We start from the raw sequence: 24,706 nt of genomic DNA on the forward strand, positions 1-24,706 counted from the left end.
ATGGGAGGAGATCCCAGATACTCCTAAGAAAGTAGTTTGAGGTAAGTACTCCGTGTTGGAACAAACGGTAGTTTATGGAAAGTACAGTATTAAGTGCTGAGTAATGAGTAAATTCTGGGTAGTTGCTCTCTGAAGCTCTCCACTCAAAAACAAGGGGCTAGGAGTCTTGGAGAACCTGCCTGTAGCATACTCTATTCAAGTGACAGGTTGCACAGTTTGGCATAGCTACTGTACTCATAAAGCAAAGCCAACTGGCTGTAGTGGAGAGGAATAGAATCGATTGAAAAACCTATGGTTTTTATTCAACCAATTTTTAAGGACTTCTTTTCTGACACTTCTAGTCTCTAACTATGATGATATTTTTCAGGACTTTTCTTTTCTGAAACTTCTCGTCTCCAATTATGCCAGGTATCTCATCATAAACATGTTTTTTTTTTTTTAAATTTAGAGATATTAGTTTAAATATAAGATTCACAGATAGTACCAGCAAAGGGGAGTTGCAAATTTTTCCGTCTTGAGTTGTAGAAATAAAGGAACACCAATTTTGGAAAAAAAATACTTCCAAGTTTGAAAATATATTTTTTGACAATCCATTATAAAAAGGTAAATAATTATATAATCTGGTATATGGTACAGCATACATATAAAATCATGGTAAGGCTACACAAGAGGATCACAGTTTCATCTTTACTCATATATTATTTTAATAAAAAAATAAAGTAACTCTTGAATTTTAATATTTTCAAGGAAGAAAACAACCAACTACTAAGTATAAACTAACCAGTGATGTTATAATGGGAATGAAGAATAATTGTTTATTACATTTGTGCACCATGCAGTTGCAGGATAAAAGCATTTTCATTTTATAAGGGTAAATCATGTTTGTATTCTATACAATCTAAGAAATTCAAGTTATTTAAAATATACCCCAACACATACATAGTACAAAAGAAATATGTATTAAAACTATAAGAATACAGTATTTAGTTCTTCACACAAAAATGTAAAGTGGATACCTATTTGACAACTGGCAATTGAATATTGTAACTACCGAGGTAAAGTCCATTGGGAGTGCCATACCAAACTTGATTAAATTACATCATATTCGTAATAATGTTTTCATAAGAAATAAGAGACCAAACAATAGTTGATAAATGAGTCCCCAACAAAATATGATTAGTTTTATGAAAAAATTAAACTTTTGTATGGGGTATAAATCCTGAAAATCTGAATGAGAAAATTTAATTTTAGAGCAATTAATGTAATTAAAAAAATTAGGTCCCTATGGCAAAATTTGGAATTTCTACTCTTACTAAGAACTCAATTTAATTAAATTGATTTTTTAATTGAACATCAGGATCTGCAAAGCACCAACTTGAATGGGAGGGGAAAATACATCTTGAATATGAAAAACTCCCATGACTATACTGTATACACATTCTCTTACTTAAATGGGAGGGCAGGAAAAATAAAACATGAATATGAAAAACTCCCATGACTATATATACATTTTCTTTATTCTATGAAACTCCCCTGATGTTCATATTGCCTTTCTATCAAAGCCTGGTTTTATATCGACATATAATGTACCCCCAAACTAAAAAATTTCCATATTGTTTCCTTTCAATAGGGACCCTTATTCTCTGTCTTTTTAAAAGGCAATTAATGTTTAGTTTAAGGAGAATTAGGAGAAGACTAGGCAACTTGATTATGGTGCTTTTGCTTCTTTTTTATATAAGAAGACCAGTGAATCTTTGGGCCAAAGCAGTTACTAACAGTTACTAACCTAACTTTCCCAGTTTTAAAAGTAGGCTAACTCCTCAGGTTTTTCCAAGCAGTTCTAGTGCACCATTCAATAAGGGTACTGATGGTGCACAGCACTGACAGAGTTGATTGCCTCTACACGAGCCTCATACTCTAGAGTTACTTCAGGCTCTTCTATGATGAAACCTTCGCTTTTCCGTGAGCCGGTCTGCTCTTACGACCACTTTATTCCGAAGTAGAAAACGAAGCTGGTGACTAGATTCTAATATCCCTTTTCTTGCCGAAGTAGGCGCTCATGATTAACCACTTTATAGATGAATCATGTTTTGGATGGCAGTGAGACTTGATAAACGTAGGTTGGGCCACTAGCACAGCTCTAGTTTTCCTTAGCAGCATTGATGTAAGTGCTAGTACCTCTACCACCAAAACAAGTCCCCTTGCCCATTGCAGGCTCAAAGGGTACCGTTAGGAATAAACAAAAGGGTAACCCTGTTGTTACCATTACAGTATGAGCATACAGTAATACATATGAAGATCCACATTTTGAAAATAAGAGATTGCAAGACTCCTAGGGAACAATGCAATAGGAAAGGTCTTGAATCCATCTCCATGGATTTTACAACATGCTTTTCCTAGTCCCCTAAGCATCTGGAGGTTTGAAAACCATTCTAGATGCTTTAATTCTAAAAAAGTTTACAGTTCTCACAAAGTTTTGGAAGGGAACACCTTCAACTGTCCTATGGGCAGTAAAGGAAAAAGATTTCAAACTTTTTCAGACTTGACAGATTCGTAATATCACATTCATAGGCAGATCTGTGATGTCACATTCCTGTTCAAGTTTAAGGGATATCCTTTGGTTTGTATGCAGAAGATTTACCAATTCAACTGCCTGAGTTTTGGTATCGGAACAGATTGATCACCTAATCTTCACTTGGGTGATGGCTCTCATCTTAAAATAGATAAGATTTCTGGGCATTATGTTTCTTTTACGCCTTGACAACTGGCTATTTTTTAAAGTCTCAATTGAAAGAATTTGGGTTCAATAAGTTTGGCTACTCGGGTTGCTGAAAAGGTAAGGAGTCTTGATCAATTTTTTCATGAAAAGGGCTTTTTTCTAACTGAAATTTCTATATATGTAAATATGAGCACAGAGAACCAACTTTGACTGCTAAATTGGCAAGATGACCCTAGTTTGTTATCTTGATGAATGTCCTTGGAAGTGAGGGATGTAGACATCTCTTTTTCACAATGGCTTCACTGGAAGGATGGGGTGCAACACTGGATTATCACTATCTATCAGGGAAGTGTCCAAGGGCAACCAACTCATATCAATGGCCTGGAACTTTTAGCAATGTTCAAGATCAGGCTCAGGAGTAGCTGGTAATAGATAAAGGCATAGCTTGAGTTTTCAGATAAAACCACAGAATTGGTTTACGGGTATTTTCAGATCTGGGTACAAAATTGGAATCCCTATCTCGGAAAGTGGATATTAATTTCAATAAATTGTAGGGAACTAATCATTCTACCTAAGTTTATTTAAGGGAGTTTGAACAATGAGAAAAATTAATTTCAACCAAATTATTTTTCGCTGCATCTTTTATATGTTGATAAATTTTGCATAGTTGGGGAGACCAAAAGTGGACTCGTTTACAACATCGATCAACAAATAATAGAAGTGTTTTGCTCACTTGTTCCAGATCCTTCAGTATGGAAGGTGTATTCCACGTAACAAGACTGGTAGGATGTGAATTGTTCTTTCTCCATGATTCGAGCTATGATAAATGAGTGCATTGTGTCTTCTACCCACAAAGAGAGTGGATTACAGACTGGTGGCCTTTTGTAGTCCGTAAACAACAATAAGTAGAAGTGATTTGCTCACTTATTCCAGATCCTTTAGTATGGAAGGTGTATTCCACATAAGACTGGTCGGATGTGAATCGTTCTTTCTCCATGATTCGAGCTATGATAAACGAGTGCATTGTCTCTCTTTTACCACATAGAGAGTGGATTACAGACTGGTGGCCTCTTGTAGTCCGTAAACAAAACCAATCTTTCAGATACCAGTTTTGAATTTAGTACAGTATTATCCCACCCGAAGTCATTGTATGGTTGTAAGAGAAGCAACAAAAGTTGATTTTTGACGTAGATTGGATTTTCACTGCATAAATGACTTGCTAGTTCCCTATACTGTACACATGCTGAATAAGGAATAGTACTTCTATCCTGCTATGAATTTATAAAAACCAGATGCCTACATTAATAAGCTTCCATGTGAAGTACAGTACTTGTACTGCAGATTTTCTTTTTTGTATTTAAGGATGAATGATGTAAAGTCAGAAATAACATTGATGTCCTGATGTAAAGGTTATTACAACAAAACTCATATGAGCTATGTCTAACTGTAGGGAAACTGTTCAGCACCTTTTCCGAGACAAAAAGTTTAGGTGCCAAGAGACTGAGTGTACTAATAATTTGTAAAAAATACAATGGAATGTTTATTTTGATTAGTGAAAATCAAGGAATGTGTCTGTGACTATATTTAGTTTTAGATGATTTTAACTGTGTATTAATTTTGAAAAAAAGGAAAGTGTAAATTTCAGTTATCAAGGGTTGCTGAATACCACACCTCAGTATTTAGGCTTGGACTTACCCACTAAGGATTTTATTGCAGATGGTTTTATTTCTTTTGACATGAGAAATGTCCAGTTATTGAAATTTAATTGTAGTACATTATTAAAATATTTTAATAGCTCTTATTTTGAACCTCTGAAAGATCTTTCTATTAAAAACTCACTGCAAGTGTACTACAAAAGCTCTTAAATATACAGTAGGTTTTGGAGAAAATAATGTCAGTATTTTTATTTCTTCTTACCTACATTCTGAGCTAAGAATGATAGGTGAAGGTTCTGCATCAATTTTTTCATATTGCTTCTTTGTAGAAGAAAGTACGTGATATGTTAAAGATAAGATTTCTTTGCCCTGTGAGAGATGTTAAGTGTTATTTGGACTAAACTAAACAAAGTTAAGGTTTCTAATTTATTTTGTGGGGTTGAGATTTTGAATTAAATTCCTTACACATGCAAATAGTGATTAATAGGATCATAGTTCCTGGGCTTTTTGCAGACACCTTCCCCAGTCGATTGAACAAGAAGAGTTCATACAGAAGTTGGAGACCCATCTTGTGACTTGAGCACAAGGACACAATGTCCAACCACCTAAGTACACTGCCATGGAAGCTACTTCCATGGCCATCCTCCAAGCTACATCGAGGTTCGATCACTGGGCAATCACAATCACTCACTGCATTGCTACTCAGGGATTGTCAAGGCCCAAGTATGAGGAAGTATACTAACTTGATCTCATCCAATGCCAAGAACAGAACCTTTCTGACGCACAATTCAGATGCTTTAGTGGCCATAGGAAACCCAGAGTAAATGAATAAGATTGCCTCCCACTTTGCCAGTCAGTGGAGTCAAGAGAATTTACATCCCATATGGAACACATTGGTAAGAGAGATACACTCCAGTTCCTGTGGAGGAAACAGACATCAGGGGGTAATGATGGAAGAAAGCACAAACAGGCCTCCTCTTCCCGAATCAGTTACCGCTAAGGGGCCAACCCCTTCAAGGATAACTATTCCGAGGTCTGCATTACACCCGAAATGTGTTAGGAAGATTATGGCAACTCAAAGGTCCATTCTATACCTCCAGGCTCTTCCTCCTTTAGAAATGTTTGGACAGCACTTGTCCATTCACCAACAATCTGGCTTTCCAGGGAGAGAGATAGGGGAAGGAAATGCAGAAAGGATCATGGAGTTCAGTGACTTTTTGCAACTCCTATGAGTGGGTACGTGTTGATCAGAATAGGGAGCAGCACACTGACAATGTTCCATACCTCATTGATAATTTTGCTCGTGATATATCAGAATTCGCCCCTAGTGGCAGGAACGGGGCCAACAAGAGGGCTGCCGAGAAGATTTACAGATTCCAATAGTCTTCTCTTATGAATGGAATTGGGGACAGGGAGTTGGAGACTGATCTTCAAAACAGCAATGGCTAGTAGTGTACTGTTTGCTATAAAAATGATGACCAGTCCTTCCCTATAGACCCGAAGGACTCGTACCTTGGATTCATTCTCTTTGTCCTTCACTTCAAAAGCTTTTCTCTGATACATTTACTTTGTCTTGCAGAAGGTTTTCTCCACTTTGTCTTTGGGAAAAGTAGCTACCAATTCAAAGCCTGGTGCTTCAGACTAGCTGCTACTCCCCAAGTGTTGATGCTTTTTTGAGCACTTTCAGTCGGAACTGTCTACCACCAGTCAAGCTAAAATCATTCCTTAAGGACCCAGGTTTGTATAGTTAGGAAAATACAAATTACTTTCAAGATCAATGATATTTGGATATCTTATGATAATATGTTTCTTTGCTCAAGAAACTCCTTCAGGAGACAATTTAGAGCATCTAGCAGCCAAAAAATATACACAGGGTGAGATTCCAATTGAACTGGGCTCACTGCAAATCTTAATATGAAACCCTAGATTCCTTAAGTTGTATTGAAATAGTTTTTATGAAATATTCACACCATAATAGTGTTATAAAAAAGTGTTGGCAATGATTAGCAAAGAGGATGCAAGAAAAATAGAATCGCTTTACAAAATTCAAGAAGTTAGCCTCCTGTTCTTGATCTTCTCTAAATTAACCTGAACTAAAATCAAACAATGCAAAAAGGTATAGGTCTTACTAATCATTTAACTTTCATCAGATTACTAATCAAGGCAGTCAACTATCAGATGGCATTACTTCAAATAAGAGAGAATTTGAGTGAAATAACATTCCTCCATACACATATTAACAAAGCACTGCAGTCGCTGGCTGTTATACTTTTACGTTACAAAAAACTAGGTAATATTCGAATCCCATTGAGATTTATTAGTTCAAAATTAACTACAGAAATTTGATTTGCATCTCGGGGCTAAATTAGGACACTTTGTTAAACACCAGCGACAAGATAAACTAAAAATCATGAGGTAGGATGTGTCATCAACTAGTAAGTTGCCATAAACCTCTGGATGGTGTGATAGTTCCCAGAAGGGGATACATTATGTAGATTGAGAGAGAGTTTGAAGTAGACCTTGACACAGCTTTGAACATCAGGGGAGATTCATAAAAATAAATTTGTACACTATATATATTATCTCACTTGTGGAAAAAGTTATCAATATGAAGGACTATGTCTATACATCCTTCCTATTACTCTATTTCTCTCTTTGTAATGATATTACAAATATGAATTACTTAGAAACATACAGAGATGAAGAATTTACAAATATACATACAAACAAGGGATCACTTTCTATTTAACTTTAAACAATTCACTGTTGACCAAGTTGATAAATCCCCTTTCTATTTCCATTTCTTAAACAAATGTCATTAAGGATAAGATAGGACAAAAACCAGAAATTCAAAAATTTTAAGTAACTCTGGACTAGGAGCCAAAAACTACAACCAAAAAACTTTAAAGATGAATCTCCAACTTCAAATGGAATAAAAGAAGTTGCGAGATGTTATTCATAAATCTTATAGATTAAACAAGAGATGCCATATCAAATCTGACTTATTCTTTCAGGGATGTTTATGTAAAAACTTGGAAAAAAGCCCAAATTTGATCATTGTTAATTAGGGGATGTTTAATTCTATTCCACCCAGTTACAAAACTTATCTGCTTTTTAGAATTTTGATCATTCAAATATTATTAGACCAGAAACCATCATGAGCTAAGCACCTACCGTCCTGTACATAAATTCTCATTGTTGGTTTGTGTGTTCTGCTGTAAAAAAAAAAAAAAAAAAAAAAAAAAAAAAAAAAAAAAAAACTTACATTCTTAGTATTTTTACAGTAAGTTTTAAAATTTCTAATAAACAAAATTTGTTTTATGACTTAAAAGTAATATAAAACATACAGCATTGTTATACCATCAATCAACTCTATTATTGCGTATGGCATATGTAACACTATATATACATGAAGCAATTATTCAGAAAAAATAAACTGAAATTTTTCTGGCCTTAAATACAATACAGTATATCAGTTTTTCATTCTACAGTGGTAATTACTGTATATATCTTGAGTGTGCATATACTTATCAGTCTATGGTTCTGCTATCAATTCATCAGCCTGAGTTGCAGGAGTGAGCATAGGAAGATGAGAATCCCAGAAATCCCTAAGACGATTTTCTTGGTTTCTACAAAATTGACGGAAGTCTTGTAGCATTTTTTCAGAAAAAACTTCGTCACCAGAGATAATGGACTTCCATCGTTTTGTCAACATGTGATTGAATGACCATAAAAATCCAGGCTGTAAAATAGAAAAAATCCATAACATCTTCAAGGAAAAAAAAACCTTGTTCATCTCCAGTTTAAAGTTATAGAAGGTCCTCAACTTACAAACTTAATAGGTTCCAAAGCTGTTTGCAAGTCAAATTGTGTTACATTTTGGCCTAGGGTAGGCTTAACCTGAATCCCATGCTTATGATTTCTAGCCACAAAACTAAACAAATAGTTGGGTTTCACATGAAACAGATATTGGGTTATTACAAATGTCGTCTTTCCTACTATATTAAATGATATTGTTTTGTTACATTATTTCTGTATCTTATCTTTGTTATTTTCAGTTAGATTTGTGTTTGTATCTCCGAATGTTTGTAAGTTGGGGACCTTCTCTTATCAAATGTAAGAGAAGCTATAATTCTTGCCTTTTGAAAAATAGAGTAAACAAAACTGTTCAGAATCTATTCAATTTTATATGCTACTAACATTCCACAAGAACAAAAGATTACCAGCAAGCCATGTTTCCTAATACATTTAAACTTAGCATTGAGGAAGTCCACGCATACAAGATGGGTCTAGCTATGGGCGACTTGTACGACGCAATCATGGAGGATGCTAAACCTTTCGCATGTAAATCGATCAGAAAGCCTAAACAAAAATCCATCGAGATAGAAGATGGATTTTTATCTTTCACATATCGAACCCATTTCTTCCACGAAGTTTCATACTGATTCAGAGTAGTGGAAGCTTTATAATTTTCCGCAAATGCCAATTTATTCCCGTTGAATTTTGAATCTTTTTTTCCAGGGCTAATGCAAAAAAATCAGGAGATGAAGGGCTTTCGTTTCCCAGGATGAAGCGAAGGCAGTCTTCCTCTGTACTTCTTGAGACAGGCTCGGGCTGGGTAGAGGAACCAGCCTGGGGTTTATCTCTGTCACCAAGGGAAACCAGTTGCTCTTCAGCCATAGAGGAGCAACCAGGGCTGCTGTCCCCCTGAACGATCAAAGCTTGTCCAACACCTTCAAGAGAAGATTGAAGGGGGGAAATACATAAATCTTCTCCCATTGACTCTAATCCATGTGTAACGCGTCCATGCCTATCGCCCCTAGATCCACATTTGGTGCCACTTAGTTGGGAAGTTTCTTGTTGAGACTCGTTGCAAACAGGTCCACTTGAAGACCTGGGATTACCTCCTGCACGAAAGAGAATGATTTTTCGTCTAGAGACCATTCTGTCTCTAGCGGATGTGTTCGAGATAGAGAGTCGGCCATCACATTCCGAATTCTGTGAAGGTGAGAGGCAGACAGATGCCACCTCTTCCTCTGAGCCAAAGAAAAGATGGTGGTCATTACATGGTTTATTTGAGGAGATCTGGACCCTTGCCTGTTGATGCAATGAACTATTACTTTGTTGCTTAACACGAGACAGATGTGAATGTTGTTCTTTAATTGTAGCCTTTTCAGGGATAAGAAGACTGCCATGGCCTCCAAAATATTGATGTGGAATTTCTGGAATCTCTGGGACCAATGACTTTGCACTTTCATGAGGAGTATGACCCCCCAACCGTCCAGTGAGACGTCCGTATGTAGAATCACTGCAGGAGGAGGAAAGTGCAGCGGAACCATCTTGGAAAGACTTCTGGCATTTGACCACTGATGGAGTTGCCGTCGAAGCAACTCCGGGGTCGTCTTCTGATGATCGCGGAGAGCTGTGGAAGCTCTCTTCTTCCAAACCCTGCTTGCATACTTGAGTCTGATCTTGTGGAGAGGGTTCGTTATAGAAACGTACTGAAGTGAACCCAGAATCCTTTCCTGACGTCTGGTGGTCTTTCTCGACTTGATGAAAGACCGAACTGACTGGGCTACTGTATTTCCTTCCTCTTGGCAGAAGGAATAGAGAGGGTATGAGTCTTTAGATTCCAACAAATCCCTAACCACTGGAACACCTGAGACGGAGTCAGTCTGGACTTCTTGAAGTTTATTTGGAATCCTAGATATTGGAGGAATCTTACCACCTGATATGTTGCTTCCGTGCATTCTCTTGCTGAGGGAGCCCACACGAGCCAATTGTCCAGTTATGCTGCTACTTGAAGGCCTCTTTCCCTTAATTGTTGAATTACCTTGTCTATAATTTTCATGAAAATTCTCAGAGCTATGTTGAGCTCGAATGGCATAGCTCTGAATACATAAGCCTTTCGTTCCAGTCTAAAACCAAGGTAGGGGGAGAAGCGTCGACCTATCGGAAGATGCCAATAAGTGTCGGTAAGATCTATAGAGACGGTGCAAGCCCCCCTGGGGTAGTAAGGTCCGTATCTGCGAAATAGTCAGCATCCGGAACTTGTCGCACTTAACGAACAGGTTTAGATGGGACAAGTCGAGAATAGTTCGAGGCATAATTGAATCTTTCTTTGGCACGCAGAATAGACGACCTTGAAACTTCATAGATTTCGTACAACGGATAACTCTCTTCTTTAAGAGGTCCTGCACATATTGTTCCAGATGTGGTGTTGATTTCTGGAAAAATCTCCTGATCCTCGGGGGTCGTCTCTTCCATTTCTCTTGTCTTTAAGAGGTCCTGCACATATTGTTCTAGATGTGGTGTTGATTTCTGGAAAAATCTCCTGATCCTCAGGGGTCGTCTCTTCCATTTCCAGCCCAGACCACTGGAAATCACGCTCTGTCTTCAAGGACTGAATGCCCACCTGTCCTTGAACAATTTCAGTCATCCCCCTACCGGAGTATTCTCATTATTTTGGTTGAGGATATGTGCCCCTAGATTCCTTGTTACCCCCAGAGATCCCGATCGTTGGCCTACGACCTCTGTCAGACCGGCCTCTACCTCCTCTTTCAGTCTTGAGGGGACGAAAGGATGAGGTCCCTTGTTCAAATCTAGGATTGAGTGCCGGAGACTGTGAAGTCACCGGGTGAGGAACAGTGTAAGTATTCTGCAAAGCACTACCTGAAGCTTTCGAGAGAAATTCCCCATCTCTGGGAAAGATTCTTTCTGCTGCTGCTTTATCCAAGATCTCCTTTACCAATTTCTGTGGGAAAAGATCTTTACCCCAAATACAAGCGTTAATAAGACGCTTCGGTCATGACGAATGGTCGCGAATGCTGAAGCATACTTCCTGCTAGAGCCTGGAAAAAGTAAAAAAGATCTTTCATAAGAGTAGCCATGTGTATCTTGGCCAAAAGCGAAAAGACAGGGGAATCAATAAAATTACCAATCATCATCTCTACAAAGCATTTAAGAGACATCAAAGCTGATAGTCTCTCCCTAGCTTTCCAATTCCGCCCTAAGTAGATGGTCCGGAATTCTCGGCAGTTTTTCATTAAACTCCCGGCTAGCTATATCCTTCTCTAATTTCCCTTCAGCAAAAGTAAACTGGATATCCAACCAGTGTTAAGCGTCATGGGGCAGAACGAGGGACACAGGTTTACATTCTTCCAAGACCGGAAGAGACTTATCCTCCTTGATGGCCTTTTCTACTGCTAAAAAGGCTTTCGAAGCAAAAGGAAAAACCATTGTGTTGGGTGCTATAAAAGTAGACAAACTTTTACCAAAAGCACCTAATTGTGTATTAATACACCCTGCTGTCTTCATTAACTTTACTGCCTGGTGCTGCACTCTAGTGTAATCTAGAAGGATCGTTTCTTTAGGGATAGTGTCATCTCTTAACGGAATACCTTCAGCTAACCTAACGTAGCAAAAGGGGTAGGCCTCTATGTCTGGTTAAAACTCCAAATCAGCAACTGGTCTAGAGCCCAGCCCCTCTCCAATATGAAGAATACCATCTGAAAGGGCTGCATGACACGCATACTTCCACGGATTCTGTTGCGTGCAAGGGGGAAGCGGAGAAGGTAAAACCTTAGCCTTAGAAGAATCCTCTTGAGGTTTCAAAGCCTGAATCTCCTCCCGTAAGGCTTTAAATATTCGTCGTTGATAATTTTGGTTCCCTTCCAAGAAAACTTTCAAGCTTGCTAACAGGGACCTGTCTTCCAAATTAGATGGGAATTTAGGAAGTGTTGATTCTCCCGGTTGACCGAGGATGGAGAAGGGACAATAACGGGAGGCGTACCTGAAAAAGAAGGCGTCATCGTAACAGTTGATAGACGAGCCGCCTTAGTAACAGCCGGGGAAACAACGGAACACACTGAGTCTCACATGGAAGCCACGCTAACCTCATTCAATTCTGGCAGGCAAGAATCATCCACATGAGGGAGGGGTTCTTCTGAATCTACTGCCGACAAGGAGAGCCGATTCCCTACCAGGAGATAAAGAAGAATCTGAGGAGAAATTGTCCATGTCAAGGCTCACAGAACTTGAAGTTTTATATACGTGAATCTGAACAGTAGGTATAAGTCTAGGTGGGGCGTATCCCAATACCGATGAAAAATATCCTTCCAAGCTACGGAAGGGAGATAAGGAGCCTTTGGCTCAACATTCTTTTTGAAACCCTTGACCCAGGAACGAAGAGATCTCTGGAAAAACACTTGGTCGTCATCAGAAACATCCTCCGATATCCATCCAGAATGATGTAAATCCTTACACACACTGCAGTCCTGAGGGTCCCAATAAGAGATTGGACCCTTCATCCTCCTGCATCTAGCATGTGTCCTGCAGGTATCATGACCACAAGGATACCTCACAGTCCTGGAACAGATCAGGACTCGACAATGCATCTCCTTAGAAGATCCCGCTTGTAAAGAGGAGAAAACGCCCATGAGTATTTGAAACTCTCTAGATCACCGTGCTGAAAAGAATGGATTAATAACATTAAAAAAATTTGAGAAATTAACCCCCAAAATTGTTATATCTACCATTTTTGTGATCAGAAAGAGAAAAAAGGATCACAATGTTCAGATCTCTTTAATGTCGTTAGATTGGAAGAAAAGCCAATTAAATTTGTCCCCTTTTATCATTTAAATATTGATCAGTTAAAAGAGGGAACAAAATGCTCATCAAAATAAATAGCCTACCCTCTCCGCAGGGAAAAGGCTAAAAGGAAAGTGAGTGAGTTACCTACCCTGTAAAAATTATCGACGCATCGATAAATGGGACAACCAAAAGTAAAATTAGAAGGTTATTCTTTAAACCATAAACTGACAAGGGGGGATCATAACAGAATCCCCTGTAAGATGTACAATCCAATCCACGTTTTCAAAAGATCTGAATAAAGTGATGAAAATAATCACCAATTTATAATAGTTAAATCTAAAGTCTAGTTAAGGAGAACCTTTTGCAAAAGAGAACTCCAAAGCTGACTAGCATAAAGATACTTCACAAGTTGTTGAAGTAAGTTCTTTATGCCAATTTGAGGTTTGTACTTATCAACAGATATCTCTATAAAAAGGCAGCAGCCACTAATAATAAAAACATCTGCCTACATAACATAATATCCTTCTTTATGGCAATTTGAGGTTTATACTCATCAATAGATATCTCTATAAAAGCAGTCACTAATAATAAAAACATCTGCCTTCATAACATGAAATCCTTTCTTTATGCCAAAATTTCTTATGTTATGATAAAGCATGTGTGTAATAACACTAAACTTTTTATCATAAGTATTATAAACAGAATATGGCAAGGCCATAGTTCCCAACAGTTTGGGGACTGGCCATTATTTTACCTTTTTTTTTTTCAGGAAAGGACAAAGTTTTAGCTTTAAGCTGCCAACAAATTTCAAACATGTAAAATCATGGAAAAGATGGTCAATGCAAGGCTTGTGTGGATACTAGAAAAATCTATTTTTGGGTGAGATAGCCATGTCGTCCTGATGGAAGGTTCCTTTAGTAGCTTCCTTAGGGTATATATGACTGTCATATATACCCTAAGGAAGCTACTAAAGGAACCTTCCATCAGGACGACATGGCCTGAGCCCAAAAAAGGAGGATATTTTATTGCTAGTGCAGTGTGGGTTTTGAAGAATGCACTCTGTAATGGATGTACTTGTCTGTCTAGAATCATCTGTTTGAGAGTCATTTGCTTCCAAGCAACATCACATGATGGTATTCTTTGAATCTGAAAAAGCATATGATACCACATGGAGGTACTGTATGGCATCCTCAAAACTGTCCATGAGATTGATCCAAGAGGTGAGAGGCCTTGATTCATTCAGGACTTTTTAAAAAGGCATTTCTTTCATGTTGATGTAGGTAATACTCAGTCTGAAAGAAAATGTAAGGAAGGAAAGAGGAGTCTCACAGGGTAGCATACTTAGGGTTACTCCATTTACAATAGCAACAAATGAGATTTCTCCTGTGATTCCAAATGACGTTCTCCACACACTCTTTGTAGATGACCTTTCTGTTTAATTTGCAGGAGCAGCAGTTGAAAGAAAGCTTCAACTCATGATCAATCAAATTACGAAAAGAAAGACCTGAATGGCTCCAAGTTTTCTACATGTAAAACTGTTATCGCTAATTTTTGTCATATTTGTGGTGCACACATAGACCCAGATATATTTCTAGAATAAACAATGTGTTCCATGTGTTGAAGAAATGCAATTTCTAGGTTTAACCTTCAACAGAAAATTGACTTGGGTCTCATGTCTCGAAAAGCTGAAATTTAAATGTTAAGGAATTTTAATTATTTTTAAAGTATTGGTCTATACATCTCTGGGAGCATTTTGTCAAATCGTCAGACTCTCTTAAGACTGTATAAAGCCTTTATCTTATCCAAACTTTTATATGGATGTGAAAATGGATTTTGAGCAAAGCGAAAAATCTATTTTTGAGTGATATGGCCATGTCCTGATGGAAGGTTCCTTTAAGCAGCTTTCTAAGGGATATTTGGCTACAGTGATACTCCCAGAGAATTAACCACAGGTTTCCAGAATTCTAACTCCTGGCGCGAGTATCCTTAATATAACTCTTAAGGATATCGCATAATATCAGGGGACGTATTTCTTCACACATAGCAATCTTCACCCCAAATAGAGTTTTCGCTTTGAGGGGGAAGAGTGGCGAAATTGAAGGGGAGCCGTTATCAAGGTTACCCGGTGGGTCCCCTCCCTGTACCACCCTGGTGAACTATTCCTTGTTGCAATTAAGCATGGATAGCTGCAGATAGAGTAGTTTCGGGTGGGGACTTTGTTACATACAGTATATGTATACTCCTTTTTAGAAAGGAGGGAGGGTCCATCAGGACGACATGGCCTTATCACCCAAAAATAGATTTTAAGCTTTGCTCAAAATCCGTTTTTTGGGCTCAGCCATGTCGTCCTGATGGAAGTTTACCAGAGAATTACTTGAAAGTACTATATCTGTGGGTTTGTATAAGTGCCTTTACTTTGAATGAGTTCCTTATATGGTCTCCTAGACCTTTATATATGACATTACCGTTATCTGTCAAATCCAATAAGCTTGGAACTAGCTTAGGGCATCCTGCCCCCTGCCGGGAAAGTGTCGATTTCGACTAAAAGGATTCAAAGTTTGTATCTCCATAGGGACAGACGGTAAATCACAACAGATTACCCTTTATCCCTTGGAAATCTGTACTCTGATTTCAAGTTGGGCCCTTCTAGGGCTTCATAAAAACTCTAGTATGTTTTATTCGTCTGTTACTGAGATAGCAGCAATAAGACGCAAATACGTTCAGTATTTTACCTTGTAGCTAAATTATCAATTGTAGTTACAATCAGGTATGAATCTGATCCGGCATTGAAAACACATCAGGGTCCATATTTTCTCCTTTTGGGAAAATATGTAATTTCATCGAAATGATGCCACTCAATAGATGTGAAACCAAATCTGACTGATCTGTACAAATTCGGAAATGCATGAACACCGTGACGCAAACGTTCACTCAGCACTGGTGTTATCGGTCAGATATGCACCTATGTGGAACAGTTTGTTAATCATAGTTATGATTTGCACTTGAAGGTAAATGTACCCATGCACCCGATGCACTGGAAAGTCCCAAAGCAGTTCACTGTTCGTCACAGGCTTATACGACGGGTTCTTTAGAACTACCCGCCGCCACCACAACATGTCTTATCTTATGTACTTTCTTCGAATAGTGTTGCAAGAAATTCCGTGAAGAAGCAATTTTCTTAGGATCATGAACTGCGGGTGAGCTGTCAGGATCAGCTCTGCGAATAAGTAGGCAAGCACTGTTCTCAGTTGTTTTTAGGGATAGATTTTTTATCCTAAGGTATCGCCTCAGAAGAGCTGTCCTTCCTTGAAGTCTGAAGTTCTACAAAGATAGACCTTAAGACCCCCTAATGGGCATAGGGAGACATCTTCCTTCAGTGGGCAGATTCTCCAAGGACCCCACCTTTTGGTGGGCAGCCCGTTTTGGCGGGAAAAGTAGGATCAGGAAAGGATTCAGTTCTCCCTCTTCTGTAAACTAAATATGGCCTATATTTCATTAACTCTAGCCCCTGAGGCTATTGCGAACAGAAAATTGACTTTCTGTATTAACTCTTTTAGAGTATAGTTCTATTGTTTAGGTTCAAAGCATAGTGTAAGACTTTGACCAACGACCATGTAACGGGCTTTAGAGGGGTTGTCGGCTTGGGTCTAGTGTATGCTCTGGTACCTTAAAAAATTTTTTCGCTTATGAGGTTCGTCTCAAGGCGTATAGAAGAGGTCTAGTCAAGGCCGACTTACACGTGGTTATTGTAGTGGAAGTCAGGCCTCGTTCAAGTAGGTAAAAGAAAGAGAGACAGAAACCTGTTGAAATTTCTGTTGGTCCCCTTGTTTTCACGAGGGGTGCCCCTTTCTTCCAAGACAATTCACAATGTCTTCTGGTTGGACTTGACTTGTACTCTACAATGAAGTCGGTCACATTCTTCGAGATCCCGGACTTTTGTTCGCTGTTAGGGCGAAAAAATCCTGAAATGCAGGTTTTTGGTTCTTGGGGATGAAATGTAGCTGCCGACTTCTGCACCAGATTTGACAAAGCTGGGTACGGCAGAGGAAGCAGCTACAGTTTCAATTCTAGAATTAGAGGAAACCAATTGTTTTTGGGCCATTTGGGGACCACTACAGGAGCTGTTCCTTTGCAGGATACTAGCTTGTCGAGGACTTTTAGCAGGAGATTGGTTGGTGGAAGCAGATACATTCGATTCCATCCGTTCCAGTCAAAAGACATGACGTCTATCGCTTCTGCTTAAGGTTCTCGTAAGGGGCTACTAGTTCTAGTTGTCACTCGTTGCGATGGGGTCAATCTACAGTTCTGGGACTTTTATCGAGAATAAAGGAGAATGAGTGCTTTCGCCTGGATAGAGCATCCGCCGTCACATCGCGGAACCCTTGAAGGTGAACTGCTTGATAATGCCATCTACTCTTCCTTGCCAGGCAGAGGATGGCTAACATCACATGGTTATTGTGAGGTGAACTCGAGCCTCGTCGATTAGACATATTACTATCACCTCGTTGTTGAGAGCCAATCTGATGTGGACTGTTCTGCGAGGGGATAGTCTCTTCAACGTCAGGAGGACTGTCATAGCCTCCAAGATGTTGATGTGAAAACTTTTGAACTAGAATGATCAATATCTTGCCCTTTCCTTTCATATGGATGGCCTCCCCGTTCTTTCAGGGAGGCTTCCATGTGTATCGCCACTGATGTTTGTGGTGGTTGCAAGAAAATTGTCTGTGCTAGGCCCTTATGCATTGGCTTATTCATTGACCATGGCCTCCATACATGCGCAATCGGGTCGGTGTCAATCTTGTAAATCTCTTTGAGCGTTTGATGCGTATCTTCTCCAGACTCCTGGCGCATCCTTTGGCTGTGCTTCTTAGCACCGGGTCTGTCACTACTGCAAACCGGAGAGCCCAGTGCTCTTTCCTGTTGGCATTTTGAAATCCTCTTGTGTTGGATTAGTCTCCTGACAGATACCGCTATTTTTCTCCCCTTCTTTAATAGAATGGAGAGGTGTTGTGACTGCAAGTTCCCATGGATTCACAACCATTGAAACTTGCGAGCTGGAGAAAAGTGAGACTTCTAGCGACTGGTCTTGAGGCAGGTGTTCCAGGAACTGGATCACCTTTCCGGCCGCTTGCAGACAAGTAGTCTTGGATGCTGCCCGCACCCGCCAATCGTCCAGGTATGCTACTACCTGTACTCCTTCGGAGCGCAGGTGCTGGGCGATCGTGTCCGCGACTCTTGTGAATACTTTTGGGGCTATATTTAGTCCAAAGGGCATGGCTGTGAAGACAAATTTTGTCTTCTGTAGCCTGAATTCTAGGTAGGAGGAGAGGGGGGTGATTGGCTGGTAGGTGCCAGTAAGCATCTGCCAGGTCTATTGAGACTATATATGCCCCTTTTTAAACACAAGACTTACCTGGTGGTTTTATATACAGTATATAGCTTACGTCCCTGACGTCACGGCAGAAAATTCAAAACTCGCGCCAATCGCCGATTGGATTGCCAGGTGTGCTACCTGCGCGCCTCTAGCGAGGTACCTAAAAACCATTCCATCAGTATTCATATCTTCCCTGCCGGCGGTAGCGGTAACATTGGTTGGATATTCTCCTCACATTTTGACTGATTATTGCTGTCCCTTTGGTGAAGTACAATAATTCTGGTTTTTTGACTCTCGCTTGATTGGATTTTCATTTGGATACTCATAAAATGTTTGGATATGGATATTTTGACCCTTGCTTGTATTTGATCTCTCTTTCAAAGTTCAAAATGGCCACCCCCTCTAGTGGTTTTAGTCTGTGTGCTAGTGGGTGTAAGACCCGTTTATCAAAGGCCTCCATTGATCCTCATTCACTCTGTATTAAATGTAGAGGTAAAGTTTGTAAACTTCATGATAGGTGCAGCAAATGCCTTATTTTATCTGATCATGAGTGGCTGGATTTTGATCGCTATATACGAAAGTTAGCAAGAGATAGGGTAAGACGTAGTTCTTCTCATTCTTCTAAAGATTCCTCTTCCCATGTCACTGTTCCTATTCCTTCCCCTGTAGTGGTAGTTCCTGATCCCACTACGAGTACCACTAATGAACCAACACTTAAAGATATGATGTTGGCTATCCAGGCGTTGGGTACGAAGGTAGAGTCTATCGCTGTGGATAGAACGCAGTTGATGGCTGATGTTAAACAGCTAAAAAGTGAGTGCTAAAGGTGCAGTGAGTGTTATTAGTGCTATGGAGGGTGCGCCTGCTTGGGCTTGTCGTTCTCCTAGTCCTGGACCTCTTCCAAGCTCCCCAACACCTGGGAGAAGGAATGTCAAAAGACGAAAGGAAACGAGAGGCTTTAGCTCCCGAGCAGACGTTCCCTCGAGCATTTCTGTTGACGTTTCCCAGGACGTTCGCCCTTACCACAGTAAAGGTGAAGTTAAAAGGTTTGGCTCATAAGAGGAGGATTTTGCTAAAAGAGGTTGGCATCAAGCTTCCAGACATCTTAAGAGGAAATTTGACCAGCGTCGTTCCAGGACATCGCAAGCAAGCTGTAATCATTGGAGCAGCCCTGAACGCTTTTCGTCCGAAGAAAGCTCACCTTCTAAGCATCCTGCTAGGACATTAGATTCTGTTGAGAATCGTCCTGCTGGTGAGCAGTTATCTGAACTGGGCGTGACATCGATTCATGCTCCTCCGCCCCCTTCAAATTGGCTCTTGCCCGTTGGTCGCTCTAATCTTGCGATTGATATGTCACAAGCAGATTCTAATGCTAAGATGTTGCAAGAAATGCAGGAGAAGCTTTCATCATTCATGAAAGGCTACCAGAATACGGAAGCCTCGTCTCTAAACAGCGCAAGGCGAGAGTCGGCAAACGCTTGTTGATCAAGTTTCTCAACGCGTTGAGCGTGCGGCGACGCATAGCGATGAACGTGAAGTTAAACGTTCTACACGGGAAGTTGAATGCTCTGGCGTTCAGGAAGTCGAGCGTCCTCCTAATCGAGGTGCTGTTCATGCGCTTAGCAGTGATCGTGATCGTCCTGCTAAAAGCGCTTTCAAACGTTCAGCAAGGCGCGATGTCGAGTGTCCTCTTGAGCGTTCTGGTTTAGTTTAAGCAAGGCGCTGTTCTTTTTTCTGTTCGCAAAGCCAAGCGTCCTCCAGGATTTGACGTCGAGCGTGATGTCGGGCGTCCTCCAGGACGTGACGTCGGGCGTCCTGCCATCGAGCGTTCCTCAGAACGCGAGCGTCCTCCCATCGAGCGTTCAATAGAACGCGAGCATCCTCCGGGGCGTGAGCGTTCTATGGTACGTAACATCGAGTGTCGTCCTGTACGCGATGTAGAACAGCAAACATCCAGACAGGACGTTGAACGAAATACAATTCTTCTTAGCTCTGATCGCGAGCGTTCCGAGGAGCGTCAAGGCTCTTTGTCGGAGGAAGAAGCTGATGTTCCTCTTTCGCCTACCGAGCCCTTTGAGGAGTTATCTGAAGAGGAAGACTCTTAAGTCTTTTCGTCCTTCGGTAGACATAAAGAAGCTCATGAGGATTTTTCATAATGAATTCCCAAAGTCTTTTGTTCCTGTGGCTCCACGATCGCCTCCATCAGAGTTTACTCTAGGGAAGCCTAAGAAGAAGTCTCTGTTCACTAAGATGGTGCTCTCTTGTTCATCAAAAAGAGCACTTGAATTGATGGGAGACTGGATGGGATCCAAGAAGGAACAAGGGAAAGCAGCCTTCGCGTTCCCCCCTACTAGGTTGGCATCTATGTCCAGGGAGACTCCTCAAGCCTGGTAGACGCTCCCCGTAGATCGGCCATGAGGAAGACTAAGGTTTTTTGGTCTACCTCTGAATTGGACCATTTGCTCAAAGGTGTCCTCAGAACCTTCGAGGTATTTAACTTCCTTGATTGGACTCTGGGGGCCTTGGGCAAGAAGGTGGCTACGCTAAAAGAAGGGGACTCTTCAAACTTAATCCACATCATGTCCTGCATGGATAAGGCGTTGCGAGACGGGGCGAATGAGTTGGCAGCAATTTTTACAGCAGGCATTCTCAAGAAGAGAGCCCAGTTGTGCTCATTTCTGTCTGTAGGGGTTTCTCCTTTTCAGAAATCTGAATTGTTGTATGCTCCGCTGTCGTCAATTCTGTTTCCACAAGATCTTATTAGGGAGATTTCTTCCTCGTTAACGCAGGAGGCCACTCAAGACCTAGTCTTGAAGACGGCAAGGAAAGTGTTGCCATCATCTTTCGTCAGCCGCAAACTTAAAGAAGTTGCTCCTTTTCCAAAGTTTTCCCAGCCCTTTTGAGGAAAGCCTTCCGTTAGAGGTAACTTTAAATCAGATGGAAGGGGAACTAAGAAAAGAGGTGCCAAGACAGGGCGAAGCAGAGTCTGACTGCTTTCGCCTTCAGACAGTAGGAGCCAGACTACACACCTTCTGGCAGGCATGGGAGAAGAGGGGTGCAGATCTTTGGTCAGTCCGACTTCTAAGGAAGGGATACAGGATCCCTTTTATAAAACCACCTCCTCTAAGGTTAACCCCAGTGGATCTCTCTCCCAGGTACAGGGAGGAATTAAAGGGGCAAGCATTACAGCTTCAAGTGTCTCTCTTGTTGGAGAAGGGAGCTATAGAGAAAGTACAGGACTGGCAGTCACCAGGCTTTTACAACTGCCTTTTCCTGGTTCCCAAGAATTGGGGGGGGGATGGCGTCCAGTTCTGGATGTAAGTGTTCTCAACGGTTTTATCCAGAAGACAAAGTTCTTGATGGAGACGTCGAAGTCAGTGCTTGCAGTGGTAAGGAAAGGCGACTGGATGGTGTCACCGGACCTCCAGGATGCTTATTTCCACATCCCGATTCATCCAAGGTTCAAGCACTTTCTGAGATTCGTATTCCAGGGCGAGGTCTTTCAGTTTCGAGCTCTGTGTTTCGGCCTCAACACCACCTCACAAGTCTTTACGAAGCTTATGCTCAATGTAGCAAAGATTCTCCACTCAAGAGGCATCAGAGCCTCCCTGTACCTAGACAATTGGCTTTTAAGAGCTAGCTCTCAAGATCGCTGCCTGAAGGATCTTCAGACAACATTGAAGTTGACGGAAGAATTGGGTCTTCTGGTCAACAAAGACAAATCTTCTCTGAAACTATCTCAAGAGATTCTATATTTAGGAATGATGATTTGTAGTCGAGTTTTTTGGGCTTTTCCGTCTCCCTTAAGGACGGAGCAAGCCCTTCAGAAAATATGTGCGTTCCTAGGAGAGCAGAGGTGTTCTGCGAGGAAGTGGATGAGTCTGTTGGCTCTCCTCGTTAGAACAGTTCGTCACTCTGGGAAGGCTGAACCTTCGACCACTCCAATTTCACCTCAACTCTTGCTGGAACAGGAAGAAGGATTTGGAGAAGGTGTGTATTCCTGTCACGGAGTCAATAAGACGTTGCTTTCAGTGGTGGAATGACCTGATCAAGTTTCAGGAAGGTTGCTCATTAGAGCTGAAGAGCCCAGACCTTGTGTTGTGTTCCGACGCCTCGGACTTGGGGTGGGAAGCAACACTGGACAAACTGGAAGTATCGGGTGTGTGGACGGAGATTCAGAAGTCTTTCCACATAAATCAAAAGGAGCTGCTAGCAGTTCTTTTGGCCCTGAAGAGCTTTGAAGGGTCAGTCCAGAACAAGGTGATACAAGTAAATGCAGACAACACCACAGCATTTGCCTACATTGCCAAACAAGGAGGAACGCACTCGATATCCCTTTACGAGACGACAAGAGATCTGCTCATCTGGGCAAAGGAAAAGCAGGTGATTCTACTCACAAGGTTCATTCAAGGGGAAAAGAATGTTTTGGCAGACAGTCTCAGCAGGAAAGGACAAGTCCTATCCACAGAGTGGACTCTACACCTAGAAGTGTGCAAAAGTCTGTGGAAGATTTGGGGTCGTCCTTACATAGATCTGTTCGCGACTTCATAGATCAAGAGACTAGAGACATATTGCTCCCCAGTGCCAGATCTCGAGGCAGTACACACGGATGCATTCCTGCTAGATTGGTCAAATCTAGATGTGTACGCTTTTCCGCCTTTCCAGATCCTGTACAAAGTGCTACAAAAGTTTGTAACAAGTGAAGGGACCAGAATGACCTTGATAGCCCTCCTCTGGCCCTCAAGAGAATGATTCACAGAGGTACTGGAATGGATGGTGGACACTCCCAGAAGCCTCCCTTTAAGAGTAGATATGTATACTCAAACAACCCCACTTGGTAAGACTCCATCAAAGTCTCCAAAGTCTTCGACTAACTGCCTTCAGACTATCGAAAGACTCACAAGAGCTAGAGGCTTTTCGAAGGAGGCAGCTAGAGTGATTGCAAGAGCTAGGAGGTCTTCAACCATCAGAGTCTATCAATCCAAGTGGGAAGTTTTCAGGGAATGGTGCAGGGTCAACTCTGTTTCCTCTTCCAGTACCTCTGTAGCTCAAATTGCTGATTTCCTTTTATTCCTGAGAAGAAAACTAAGTTTTTTTACATCAACTATCAAGGGATACAGGAGTATGTTGACGACTGTATTCAGGCACAGAAACCTGGACCTTTCAAATAATAAGGATCTACAAGAACTAATTAAATTCTTTGAGACAACAAAGCAACAGCACCAGGATTCACCAGCTTGGAATCTGGATGTTGTGTTAAAATTTCTGATGAGTGACAGGTTTGAACCCCTGCACTCTACATCTCTGAAGGACCTCACGATGAAAACCCTTTTCTTGGTTAGTCTGGCAACAGCCAAGAGGGTTAGTGAAGACCATGCATTCAGTAGAAATGTGGGTTTTCAGGATAATAAAGTGATCTGCTCATTACAGTTGGGTTTTCTTGCTAAGAATGAGCGCCCTTCCCAACCTTGGCCTAAGGCCTTTCAGATTTCGCACCTGGCGGACGTGGTTGGAAATGAGTTAGAGAGAGTTTTCTGTCCAGTAAGAGCCCTCAAGTTTTACCTAGACAGAACGAAAAATTTAAGAGGCAAGTCGGAAGCACTGTGGTGCTCGGTGAAGAAACCCTCCTTGCCAATGTCTAAGAATGCCCTGTCATACTTTATCAGACTTTTAATTAAAAAGGCTCATTCTCATTGCAGTGAGACAGAGTTTAGTCTTTTAAAGGTCAAGACATGAAGTGAGAGCTGTGGCAACCTCGGTGGCATTCAAACAAAATCGTTCGTTGCAAATCATTATGGACACAACCTTCTGGAGAAGCAAATCTGTGTTCGCTTCACACTATTTGAGAAATGTCCAGACTCTATATGAGGACCGATACACTCTGGGATCGTTTGTAGCAGCAGGTACAGTGGTGGGGGAAAGATCCACCACTACTTTCCCATTATCCTAATACCTTTTCTCCTCTTGGAACTTTTATTTGGTGTTTTTTATGGTTGTCTTGTGGAGATTGCAACCGTCTTCCGCAATCATTGATTTGTCAGGTGGTCTATTTTGTTCCTTGAAGGCGCCTCGGAAATGGGTATTAGAGGAGGCTCTATCACAAAGAGGTGTGATCACTGGTTGGCAACTCCTAGGGATCTTCAGCCCCCTGAGAGGACTGCTGGATCTCATAAGGAAAGCAGACATAATGGCAGAGTATCATTGAAGTCAGCTTCCGTATCAGGTACGAATCCTTAAGTTTGTTTTGTATTTAAACTCTTAAGTAGAATTCCAACTATATTAGCTGTCTCTAACCTTCCACCAAAGGTGTTAATCAGCTATATATATAACCACCAGGTAAGTCTTGTGTTTAAAAATGTTATTTTC

At 40.9% G+C, this 24,706-nt stretch overlaps 1 protein-coding gene across 4 annotated transcripts in view; it reads right to left on the bottom strand.

The window, feature by feature from the left end:
• Nucleotides 1–542: 542 nt before the first annotated feature.
• The window catches only part of Iml1 (GATOR complex protein Iml1), a 486,471-nt gene continuing 462,307 nt past the window's right edge, over nucleotides 543–24,706 (bottom strand). For all 4 annotated transcript variants that reach the window (XM_068390604.1, XM_068390598.1, XM_068390583.1 and 1 more), the window contains one exon: nucleotides 543–8,116. In XM_068390604.1, coding sequence (XP_068246705.1) covers nucleotides 7,910–8,116 — 207 coding nt within the window. In that variant the 3' untranslated portion in view covers nucleotides 543–7,909. The remainder of the gene's footprint in view (nucleotides 8,117–24,706) is intronic.

This window comes from Palaemon carinicauda, chromosome 1 (assembly GCF_036898095.1).
Source record: "Palaemon carinicauda isolate YSFRI2023 chromosome 1, ASM3689809v2, whole genome shotgun sequence".
Classification (NCBI taxonomy): domain Eukaryota; kingdom Metazoa; phylum Arthropoda; class Malacostraca; order Decapoda; family Palaemonidae; genus Palaemon; species Palaemon carinicauda.